The sequence below is a fragment of the Oncorhynchus clarkii genome, chromosome 2 (genome assembly GCF_045791955.1).
Source record: "Oncorhynchus clarkii lewisi isolate Uvic-CL-2024 chromosome 2, UVic_Ocla_1.0, whole genome shotgun sequence".
NCBI classification, from domain to species: domain Eukaryota; kingdom Metazoa; phylum Chordata; class Actinopteri; order Salmoniformes; family Salmonidae; genus Oncorhynchus; species Oncorhynchus clarkii.
Genome location: NC_092148.1, coordinates 27181802 through 27194688, shown reverse-complemented (window position 1 = coordinate 27194688; position 12887 = coordinate 27181802). Strand labels below are relative to the sequence as shown.

At 43.2% G+C, this 12887-nt stretch overlaps 1 protein-coding gene across 7 annotated transcripts in view; it reads left to right on the top strand.

Annotated features, from left to right (window-relative positions):
* The window catches only part of LOC139365610 (DNA-binding protein SATB1-like), a 55693-nt gene extending 43749 nt beyond the window's left edge, over positions 1–11944 (top strand). For 6 of the 7 annotated variants that reach the window (XM_071102829.1, XM_071102827.1, XM_071102828.1 and 3 more), the window contains 3 exons: positions 7438–7647; positions 7836–7877; positions 9334–11944. In XM_071102829.1, coding sequence (XP_070958930.1) covers positions 7438–7647; positions 7836–7877; positions 9334–9924 — 843 coding nt within the window. In that variant the 3' untranslated portion in view covers positions 9925–11944. The remainder of the gene's footprint in view (positions 1–7437; positions 7648–7835; positions 7878–9333) is intronic. The other variant, XM_071102826.1, reaches the window with a different exon arrangement.
* The last annotated feature ends 943 nt before the right edge of the window (positions 11945–12887 follow it).

The window sequence follows — 12887 nt, the reverse complement described above, 5'->3', positions numbered from 1 at the left end:
AATGGACTGCAAAAGGAAACGCAGCCATGAGTTGCCCAGCGATGCAGAACTCCCAAACAAACTAAATGCCTTTTATGCTCGCTTCGAGGAATATAACACTGTGCCTTGCGTGAAAGTTGCTGTTTTTCCAGATGACTGTGTGATCTCACTCTCCGTGGCCGATGTGAGAAAAACGTTTAAACAGGTTAACAATCCCAAGGCCGTCGGGGCAGACAGAATACTAGGGCACATTCACAAAGCATGCGCAGACCAACTATCAAGTGTTTTCACTGACATTTTTAACCTCTCCTTGTCCCAGTCTGTAATCCCAACATGTTTCAAGCTGACCACCATGGTCCCTTTTCCCAAGAGCTCCAAGGTAACCTGCCTAAATGACGATGGTCCTGTCGCACTCACATCTGCAGTTATGAAGTGCTTTGAAAGGCTAGTCATGACACACATCGACACCATCATCCCAGACACCCTACACCCACTCCAATTCACATACCCCCCAAAAGGTCCACAGAGGACGCAATCTCAATTGCACTTCACGCTGCCCTCTCCCACCTGAACAAGAGAATGATAACTATGTGAGAATGCTGTTCATAGACTACAGCTCAGCGTTCAACACCATAGTCCCCTCCAAGCTTGGGACCCTGGGACTGAACCCCCCCCTCTGCAACTGGGTCTTGGACTTCCTGATGGGCTGGCCCCAAGTGATGAGGGTAGACAACAACACCTCTGCCACGATGACCCTCAACACTGGGGACCCTCACGTGTACGTGCTTAGTCCCCTCCTGTACTCCCTGTTCACCCATGACTGCATGGCCATGCACGACTCCAACACCATCATCAAGTTTTCTGACAATACGACGGTGGAAGACCTGATCACCGACTGGCTGCATCACCGCCTGGTATGGAAAATACACCGCCCTTGACTGCTAAGCCCTACAGAGGGTGGGACGGACAGCCCAGTTCATCACTGGGTTCGAGCTCCCTGAAATCCATAACCTCTGAATCAGGCGGTGTCAGAGGAAGGCCCGAGAAACTGCCAAAGACTCCAGCCACTGAAGCCATAGACCGCCCGGCAAAAGGCTCCAAGAAAGTTTCTACCCCCAAGCCGAAGACTGCTAAATAGCAAGACTGCTAAATAGTCAATGAATAGTACCTGAACTATCTGCACTGACTCTATCTTACACTGACCCTACGCACACTCACTAGACAATATATACACCCTACGTTGACTCTCCCACACAAAAACCCACGCACATTCAACATACAATAAATACAAACACATACACACATAACAAATACACGCATACCGACATAACACAAACACACATACATACACATTACACACACACACACTTTTATACTCATCATATGGTGCTGTTGTTCTTTATTTTAATCTTATTATTATCTACCCTGATGCCGAGTCACTTTACCCTGCCTTCATGTACATATCTACCTCAAATGCCTAGTACCTCTGCACATTGATCTGGTACTGCTACTTCCTCTACATACAGTGCCTTGCGAAAGTATTCGGCCCCCTTGAACTTTGCGACCTTTAGCCACATTTCAGGCTTCAAACATAAATATATAAAACTGTATTTTTTTGTGAAGAATCAACAACAAGTGGGACACAATCATGAAGTGGAACGACATTTATTGGATATTTCAAACTTTTTTAACAAATCAAAAACTGAAAAATTGGGCGTGCAAAATTATTCAGCCCCCTTAAGTTAATACTTTGTAGCGCCACCTTTTGCTGCGATTACAGCTGTAAGTCGCTTGGGGTATGTCTCTATCAGTTTTGCACATCGAGAGACTGACATTTTTTCCCATTCCTCCTTGCAAAACAGCTCGAGCTCAGTGAGGTTGGATGGAGAGCATTTGTGAACAGCAGTTTTCAGTTCTTTCCACAGATTCTCGATTGGATTCAGGTCTGGACTTTGACTTGGCCATTCTAACACCTGGATATGTTTATTTTTGAACCATTCCATTGTAGATTTTGCTTTATGTTTTGGATCATTGTCTTGTTGGAAGACAAATCTCTGTCCCAGTCTCAGGTCTTTTGCAGACTCCATCAGGTTTTCTTCCAGAATGGTCCTGTATTTGGCTCCATCCATCTTCCCATCAATTTTAACCATCTTCCCTGTCCCTGCTGAAGAAAAGCAGGCCCAAACCATGATGCTGCCACCACCATGTTTGACAGTGGGGATGGTGTGTTCAGCTGTGTTGCTTTTACGCCAAACATAACGTTTTGCATTGTTGCCAAAAAGTTCAATTTTGGTTTCATCTGACCAGAGCACCTTCTTCCACATGTTTGGTGTGTCTCCCAGGTGGCTTGTGGCAAACTTTAAACAACACTTTTTATGGATATCTTTAAGAAATGGCTTTCTTCTTGCCACTCTTCCATAAAGGCCAGATTTGTGCAATATACGACTGATTGTTGTCCAATGGACAGAGTCTCCCACCTCAGCTGTAGATCTCTGCAGTTCATCCAGAGTGATCATGGGCCTCTTGGCTGCATCTCTGATCAGTCTTCTCCTTGTATGAGCTGAAAGTTTAGAGGGACGGCCAGGTCTTGGTAGATTTGCAGTGGTCTGATACTCCTTCCATTTCAATATTATCGCTTGCACAGTGCTCCTTGGGATGTTTAAAGCTTGGGAAATCTTTTTGTATCCAAATCCGGCTTTAAACTTCTTCACAACAGTATCTCGGACCTGCCTGGTGTGTTCCTTGTTCTTCATGATGCTCTCTGCGCTTTTAACGGAACTCTGAGACTATCACAGTGCAGGTGCATTTATACGGAGACTTGATTACACACAGGTGGATTGTATTTATCATCATTAGTCATTTAGGTCAACATTGGATCATTCAGAGATCCTCACTGAACTTCTGGAGAGAGTTTGCTGCACTGAAAGTAAAGGGGCTGAATAATTTTGCACGCCCAATTTTTCAGTTTTTGATTTGTTAAAAACGTTTGAAATATCCAATAAATGTCGTTCCACTTCATGATTGTGTCCCACTTGTTGTTGATTCTTCACAAAAAAATACAGTTTTATATCTTTATGTTTGAAGCCTGAAATGTGGCAAAGGTCGCAAAGTTCAAGGGGGCCGAATACTTTCGCAAGGCACTGTAGCTCCATTCTTGTGTATTTTATTTTATTCCTTGTGTTACTATTTTATTTTATTATTATTTTTAAGCTCGGCGCATGTGACAAATACCATTTTATTTTATTTTACGTATTTGTACTACTCTACTTTTAAGTGCTTTAAAATCTTTACTCATTGTTTTATTACGGAATGAGTGAGATTCTAGTCAGCACTGGGAATGCATGCTAAGAGTGTAGGATTTTTCAGGATGGCCACATGGTAGCTTGACCTCCAGTTCCCCCAGGGAAGAATGGTTGAGTTCAATTAAGGGCCTCGACCCCATTTCCCCCTTGTTCCCCCCCTCTCCTCTCTCCACGCCAAGACTATTTGAATAGGCGCTCGGACTTGCCTTATTTGCATATTAAGATTTCCTCACACACACAAAACACTGGGTCTGTTTTCCACAGTCAATTTTTGCTTATTGTTGCGGGAGATTCTCATATGCTGAACATCAAGCAGGTTGGTATTTCCCGTCAACAGATGGGCATGGCGCCGTATTTACAACCCAGTGCTGGTAACTGTGTGGGGTGAACGCGCTCTAAGGTGACGCTCTTGCAGAGGAGAAACAGGTTTGAACATACCGTGTTATCAGCTGCATTTATCTGCATAGCATTGTCTGCTAGTGGAGCTGGGCCCTATGCCAGGTTCAAGGAGGGAAAGACAATAATGCTTTGTCTCTCCTACTTTTTATTTCTCTCTCCCTCTCGGACAGAGATGTGAGTCTGGCTGGCTCTCTGCAGCTCTCAATCCCTCCTCTGACAAGTTCCACAAGTCCAGCCACAACAATGGATTGCAATCTTTTTCTCCCAACTGTCACAAGTCCCCCCCCCCCCCCCCCCCCCCCCTCCTCTCCTGTAACAGATGTTTTGCTTCTACAAGGTCAAATGTGCTTTTGTTTCAGTGTAGACAATGATTATATAAAGCACCATATTCAATTTGATTGTGTTATAATCCCCCCACCCCCCACCCCACCTAACAAAAAGAGAATCACAGTTGATGGACATCTGCCTGCTTATTTTTCGGTGGTGGACTGATGGGGCTCATAATGACCAAATGAGATTAGAGATAGGTGTTGGCCCTGCCGTGTGACTGTGGAGGTAGGCCTCTCTCTATCTCTCTCTCTCACCTCTCTATTTCTGTCTTTCTCTCTCTCTCCATCTCTCTTTTTTCCATGCAGGGTTTCACAGCAGAGTGTTGTTTATTGATGCAGTAGTGTGCGTCCATGTTGTGGAGGGAGAAGGGAGGGAGATGAAGGGAGAAGGGAGGGAAGTGAAGGGAAGAGGGGTGGGCGTGATTACCCGGGCTGTTCCCTAACAGAGCAGGCCTATGCTCTCATTGGCAGCTTGTGACTGTCGCAGACACACACAAACATGGTACGGTGTGCCGCTGCGTAGTTAGGTGAATCTTGCGCATGAATTCAGCATTGTGTTGGGAGCGAAATAATTAAGAATGCCTGGTTGCTATTTATACTGTGCTAAACAATGGGAGCTCTGCTGGGCAGCTTGAGGCCTGCTGCTGAAGAGTATATTACTCTGTCATTCTGCACCTCTTGACCCCCTCAGCCCGTGTGCTGACGGTCAGATTGGACGAAAAAACAGGCAGGGTGGTCACTCTCCTCACCTCTCCATTCTCCATGCTAATCATTATGAATAATACATTTTTATTTATAGAGAGCTCTTCACTAACTCTGAGAGAGTTCGAGGTAGTTCAGAATTGGTGAGCAGTGTAAGTACGGCGTATCCAAGCACTGTTGTTAGGGGGGAAATGAACAATGTGGACGTAGTACACAGAGCAACAGAGAGGTTTGGTTCTTATTGTAAGTGCCTGTTTCAACACAGTAACACAACATGCATTGTGCAGCCAACCTAATAACTATTACACCAATTGATGCTGCTTATACATTTCTGCAAAGTCTATCTAAAGCTTCAAAAGTCTGCACAATTTCAAATAGAAGTTGAAACAATGGTTAAGTCATAGATATGATAGTAAGCTGGAACACCATTTTGGATTTTTCCACCATGTCACATTGTCACTGTGATTATTAGACAGAAATCCTCACTCCAAATGAAGTTTTCACATCACATTTATTGACCAAAACCAAGTTTTCCCCCCTTGAGTTTGCTGGCAATAGAGCCAAGTGCCACCTCCTCTGACCAGCTCTCCCACCTCTCTTTCTTCCCTCAATGCTTCTGCCAGGCCTGTGGAAGCAATGCAATTAGACAAACACAAACACAAATTCAGCTCTTTAAACCCCCAGGGAAAACGCTGACTGCCCACTTGTGTGGGGACGACTGAGGGAAGCTGCCATTTTGACATTAACTACACTTTTGTGATAATTTTATCAGTTTTTGCTTAAATGTTAAACTTCTCTGTGCCAAACTTCCTTTACTTTAGTCGTACAACATTCTGTCAACGAGCTTTCAGCAAAATATGAATAGCATAGTGACAACATATTAAGACTTTACCTCTTGTTTTTACTGTAGTTATTTTTAACTAGCTAGTTCATTTATGTGAGGATTTCCCAGAATTACTATGGGCTTAATGTTGGCCTCTTGTTTGACTGACTTTAGTACTTTGGGTTTAATCCTGCTGGTTTGGGGAGTGTTTGAGTTGGATTACTTCATCGTGGTCTTGGTAGTGTGGTTCAGTTCTGGCTAGGAAGAGGCAGGGAGGCATGTGGGGGTGAAAAGAGGGGTGTTCCTCAATACCGAATCAGCCGAAACCAACAGACATCAAAGTGGTAACGCGGTCCAAATCCCTCTGCATGCAAATTAAAAAAGGCAACAATAAACGTGGCAGAAGAACAAGGTGGGCACGCAGTCTTTAGGTCCCTTCTACCCCTCTCTCTCTCTCTTTTTCTCTCTCTTTCTCTCCCTGTCCTTCTTTCTCTCACACTCTCTCTCTCTCTCCCTGTCTTTCTTGCTCTCTCTCTCTTCCTCTCTCTCTCTTCCTTGTTCTGTCCCCCTCTCTGTCTCTCTCTCTCTCTCTTCCTCTCTCTCTCTTCCTTGTTCTGTCCCCCTCTCTCTCTCTCTCTCTCCCTCCCTCCCTCGCTCCCGGCTTTCTCCAAAACCCTCCTGGGTTTGATGTGGCTTAGGGGAGGAGTTGGAACAGGGGACAACAGAAATGCTGAGTTATCTCTTGCATGCAGTGTGGTGGCGTGGCTCTGGCCTTGTGTGTGTGTGTGTTTGTGTGTGTGTGACCAGCGCAGTGTAATCTTGTGGAAATGAAAGGTGCTGCCGCACACTGGCTGGGAGATTACAGTACTGCGCTGTCACGCTGCCAGGACAGACTACCGGCTGAACAGCTTCATCGCTCTCCCTTCTCTCCCCTCCCTCTCTCTCTTTCTCTCTCTCTCACACACACACACATTCTCACCCTCCCTCAATGAAGTGCTTTCCCTCCTTCCCTCCCTCCTTCTGCCTTCTCACCCGTTACAGCTCTCTTTTAGCCACGGTCATTTAAAATTCCCTATTTTTCTGTCTGTTTCTCTTCCTTCCTTTCTCTGTGTCTCTTTCTCTCTCTCTCTCTCTCTCTCTCTCTCTCTCTCTCTCTCTCTCTCTCTCTCTCTCTCTCTCTCTCTGTCTCTCTTCCTTCCTTTCTCTGTGTCTCTTTCTCTCTGTCTCTCTCTCTCTCTCTCTCTCTCTCTCTCTCTCTCTCTCTGTCTCTCTTCCTTTCTCTCTCTCTCTCTCTCTCTCTCTCTCTCTCTCTCTCTCTCTCTCTCTCTGTCTCTCGCTGGCTCCCTCGTTCTCTACTCTTCATCTCACACTATTTTCTCTCACCCTCTGCTTCAGTTCTGCCATGGTGATCACCCCCCTGCCCTCACACGGCCCAGTTGAGTTCCCTCCACATCCAGTGCTGTATTACTGAGTCACAGGACCTCATCACAGAGCTCCATAGATGGGCTCTGTCTCTACCGTACTGTACCGCTCAGCTGCACCCACACAGTCACACACACAAGCTGCCTTTGACTGGGGCTTCTCAGATACATGCTCTGTGTAAATTAATATTGTGTAGCTACAGTCCTCTATGGCCCACAGTCCCATCTCTCATGGCCCTCTGCTGGGCTAGAGTATAATGTTTCCTGTAAACTGTTAAATGGGTCCTTCATTTTGTGCTACATACTATGAATACTACATACATGTGTATGTTGTCATACCTAATGGTCCCAGAATGTGTTCTTTTGCTGCCTTTGGAATTGTATTATATTTGGCATGTTACAGGAATGGGTTAAAATGTATAAAGTGTAAAGTTAAAGTGGAGGGTAAGGCTAAACCTCTCTCTCGTTTCCTTTCGGTAAAGGGCTGGCTGTGTGAGCTTCTGCGCTGGAAGGAGGACCCCAGCCCGGAGAACCGTACGCTGTGGGAGAACCTGTCCATGATCCGCCGCTTCCTGAGCTTGGCCCAGGCAGAGCGTGACGCCATCTACGAACAGGAGAGCACGGCCGGCCAGCAGCAGCACCACGCCGACCGGCCCCCGCACACAATGCACATGTCCACTGATCCCATGCAGGTGAGGAGGCAAAGACGTGCACATTAATACATACATGCACACACACAAGCGCATAAATACACATAGACATGTACATACACACATACACACACGTACATATGTGCAGTGGACACGCATACACATCCATTGAAGATGAGAGGAGATACACACAAAAGCACAGACACCAACTCTGATGTCTGTACCCACAGAACCCAACTCTGATGTATATGTCCCACACAGACCCACTACAGGTGAGAGAGAGAATTTGTATTATTTTATTTATGTTGTGATTTCAAATAAGCAACCAGTATTATCCCCTAGTTTTACATTGTAATTATCTGGTGTTCATAATAACCAGCAGTAAGGGGACATTTCTACAAATTATCTCTATTAATCACAAACATAGTAATAGTCAAGGTTTGTGTTTTTAATTAAATACTTTTTAAATTTACTCTTACTTTGAACTTTTATTTTTATTTTTAAAAGGCAGTTTGCAAATGAACACAAAAACCTGAGACCCACTTTAAACTTTTAAAATTGTGAATTCTAAACATAAATACTTAAATTAAACATAGTGGCAGCTGAATGGCTGATCAGTTATTTTGTTAGCCAGAAACGTATGGCCAGTTCCATGTAAAAGCACCAGTGTAGAAATAATCATATTTTTCTCATTGAGCCTAATATCAGATTTAAAAAAGTGAAAAGAAATGACCAATTTGGGATACTTCGCAGAAAAGTTAACCACTAATGAAATAGAAATGTTTTGACTTCCAGTAAAATGTCTCAGTACTGTAATGCATAGAGGAACTACTGACACTTGCAATTCATAGTGCTTATTGGTGTTGGCGTTGAACCTCAGGTCAGTCTATTGATTAAAAAGCTTGTTCTCAAGAGAGACCTGTTGCAATGCAGTGATTCACAGACGTAGAGAGAAGCTTCCTTTAGTGAAGCTCGCTATATGTGTGTGTTCTAGTGTAAAATTGTATCTTTGAGTGAATATGTGCAGCTGGCCGGTAAGCTATCTGTAAAGTGCTGTGTTTTCTAAACTTCATTACCAAACTCCAATTGGAGTGTGTCTGACTCAGGGGAGAAACAAACTGTTGTGTGGTCAATAGAGAGCACGAGTTGCCCACTCAACCCTCTCTCCACGCAAACAATGAGACATTTTAGGAGTAATGTGTCATGTGTTTACACTAGCGGGATACTGAGGGCAAAGCAAAGCCATCGTTAGCATTCTCACACCCATGGCAATCGGCGGCGATCGCGTTTTGAATTGTACACACATTGAGTTTGTTTATCGTGGTCTGGCAATATATTTTGAATGGGGCCTGATAAGCTTGACAGTACCAACCAGAATGGACAGTTTCCGTGTGAATTCTCAGCGTCTCAGTGTCTTTCTACGTGTTTGCATGCGTGTGTGTCATGTGTGTGTTGGTGCGCGTGCGCGTGCAGGTTTGTATGTGAGTACTGGTGCTTCTACCCCACAATGAAAGACACAATTTCCGCATGAAAAAAAATCTCAAGGACTGATTACATTCAATAAGATATTACATGGAAATTCCTTCAGCGGAGCGCCTGTTCTGTACACAGTGGGCCCATTCTACACAACTCAATTGATTTGAATGAAAGGCGTTATTAAGTCGCCGATAAGTGTTCACTGATAACATCCTGTCTCTTGCCAACCCCACCCCCCCCTTCCCACCACAGTCTCAGACCCATCAACCGCCACAGCAGCAGCACCAGTCCCCCATGTCCCTCCAGCACCCCTCCCAGCCTCCACTGTCCCAGCAGCCCATGCAACAGCAGCAGCAGCAACCACCCATGGGCCCCCGGCTGCCCCCTCGCCAGCCCTCCACCGCTTCCCCGGCAGAGACAGAGGACGAGGGCCGTGGTGGCGGAGGCACCAAGGCTCGCTCCGGCGGGGGCAAGATCTCCCAAGAGGCCCTAGGCATTCTGCAGAGCTTCATCCAGGACGTGGGGATGTACCCAGACGAGGAGGCCATTCACACCCTATCGGCCCAGCTGGACCTACCCAAGCTCACCATCATCAAGTTCTTCCAGAACCAGCGCTTCTACGTCAACCACCCGGCCAAGCCGCCCAAGGAACCCAGCAACAGCAGTAGCAGCAGCCCTGCCTTCGAGGAGGAACTGTCGGAATTCAGGGAGGGCAGCGCCGAGCTGCTGAAGGAGCTGGAAGAGAGCACACAGACCAACAGCACCATCTTCTCCATCAAGATCGAGGAGCACCTGGCCCGCTCTGAGGCCCTCTCAGAATCTGACCACGAGTCCAAGGAGTAGAGAGAGCAGCCCCCAGTCTGAACACTGTGCTAAAAGAGTAGTGTTGCTATACACACAGAGACTGAATGCATTGCTAAAGGGTAATGGTCTGGCTAGCGCAGTGCGGCCGCTGCGAGAGAAAAGAGTAGTGTTTTTATCAATGCAGAGTCTGGACTCTATGCGTACGATTAGCGTTTATATATCAATGCAGACTGAAAGGCTACGCAACGCTAGCATTCTCACGCTGGAACCCCCCCATTTCCACAGACTACAGTAATACGAATAAGTATTGCTTTTTCTGATTTTGTAAAACTTGTATTATTCACTGTAAAGACTGATGCATCATTTAAATAACCTGCACAAAAAAATATTTGAAGTATGTTGCCGTGGATATTTGCTGACTGCACTTAATGTCTGTTGTTTTACACTGATTTCCTTTCTTTTTGAGCTACTGATATTATAATAAAAAGCCCCCATGGAGTTTGATAGGATAGGAGGTGTTTACGTATGTGGTGTTAACTGGATTTTTTCAAATGCATATGAAATCATGGAACAAGTGGATGACAAGGCCTTAATGATGAGGTACTACATCTGGAAGCCTGCTGGCAAATTAGTTATTCTTTGAAAAAGCGAAAAACATGACAGTGATTACGAATCACTCAAACTATGGAACCCAAAACGCACCCCAAGTGCGTCGCCGAGAATAGCTCAATCGTTACATATTATTTGTTAGGAAGAAATATAAATATATATATAGACATTATATTAACTGTAAAAAAAAAATACAGTCTTAAAGAAACTATGCCAATAAATGCCTTGTACTATATGGCACTGCCGATTAGATTATTTTGCAAAACCTTTGTCACTGTAACTTTTTGAATCAGCCACACAGTTTAAAAATGTGAATCACAAACTCTGTTTTTTGTTGTCTTCTACATTATTTATTTGCAGTTCATGCAGTGTTTCTGATGTAATGACTTTTTTTGGAAAGTTTGTTACGTAGAGCTTTTTTTTTTATTTCACCGATCCTTTTCTATTTATAAATGTAATTTTGATGGGCAGTAAAAACAAAAAGTGTCTTAACGTTTTAAATGGACAATGTGCTTTAAAGGTTGCCTATAAAAGTGCTGTATGTCAAACAACTCATGCTACATGCTTCACAATTAATGTTGTATGCAATTTTTACTATCATGCAAATAAGCATAGGTAAATTACTAACCTATAGAACACCTTAGAGAGAAAAACATATGCAATCTGTGTGAATATCGATGTCTGCAATGTGTCTTCCTTTGGTTAACAATCCAATTCAAGCTATTCCTGTATAAATATCCTGTATACATTTTTTTTTTTTTTTATGAGTTTATTTCAATGAGAACATCAGTTATTTTGTTACAACTGACTGTTTTATAAGTGTTTCTCGGTTTCTTTATGCAGAAATTGTCTAACTAGGAGTGATTCTTTATTGTTAATTACACAATTAAACTGTTTGTATTGTACCCCAGATTCTTGCCATTCATGTGACCACTCTACTTGCACCTATGGAACAAGGTTTCACTTACCATATTCAACAGTATGTAAAAACATATAATGACTTTTCAGTCAAATTAGTTTATTTTTTATCCTAAAAAGTGTAATACTTGTAAGTATCACAATTTATAATTGTCTTTTCTTTTATTTCTATGCAAAAGTTAACACTTTTAACAATATGTGCATATCTAGTACCTTTGAAAACCGCTGTACATGAGCTCCACTCTTGCATCTTTTATCTTGATACTCTCCTGAGAATCTGAAGTAGCTGTGAGACCTGGACAATAAATACAAGTGGGGTGTTAATTCCTGTGCTAACGAAGCCCTCTACAGGGAGATAACCTATCAAAACAGCACAGGTTCCCTGACCTCTCCCTGAACCCCAGGTGAACTCAGGTGTCTGTCTGCTCCACACAGAAATTACCTTTACCTGTTAACACCCTCAGATATGTGCCAGCCAGTCTGGGCTGGATTCCCTCAAGGTTTTGCTATTTTTTTCCTTTTTCAAAATAAAGGCCAGTGTAACATTGTGTGTGTTTGAAGCAAAGGAGGAGAAATGCACAGATGCTTGAATCTCATATTCACATAAGGGGATTGATTCTAAGGGCTTCAATCACCGGAGATTTGAGTTCTTGAGCACTTTAGGTTATTTATAATTCAAGGAGAAAGGGTCACAGTAGTTTAACATACACTGTACACTCTTAGAAGAAAAGGTGCTATCTAGAACTTAAAGGGTTCTTCGGCTGTCCCCCTTTTTTCTAAGAGTGTACATACCAGGGTTGGGATCAAATCGGGAATTGTGTTACAAATGGCTCTAATTCCAATTAGAATCTTGAATTTGAATTGAATTTGAATTGGCCACACCCCACATGAAGCAAAATTTGAATTGAATTAAAGGAAAAAGAATTGAATTAGATTCAATTCAATTCAAATGGCTCATTTATCACCATAGAAATGTGTATTTTGACATAATGTATGGTTACCAATAACATGTATCATAAGGTTGAAACATTTCATTTTTAAAACTCATTCTTGTAAAACAATTTTAAATACACTTGTCTGGAAATATTCTAAGATCATGTTGTGGGTTGTCTATAATAATTCATAATTCCCTTAAAAATATGTTTAAAAATGTCTGAAAAAATATTTCCCAGAATGCATTAGATCAAACACTGCAGCATGGAAGGGAACGTTAATTTACATCCCATGACAAAGATAAATACTGTTTTGCATCTTTTAAGTTATAATCAAACTAATATCTGAAATGGTAGGTGTATTATCAAATCAAACTTTATTGGTCATGTACACAGTTTAGCAGATTTTATAGCAGGTCCAGTGAAATGCTTGTGTCACTAGCTCCTAACAGTGCATTAAAACGTCAAGCAAGTAGATAAATAATTAAAAACTAAAAACAAGAAATCAGGAAATGTCAAAATGAATCCAATTAACAACCCAAA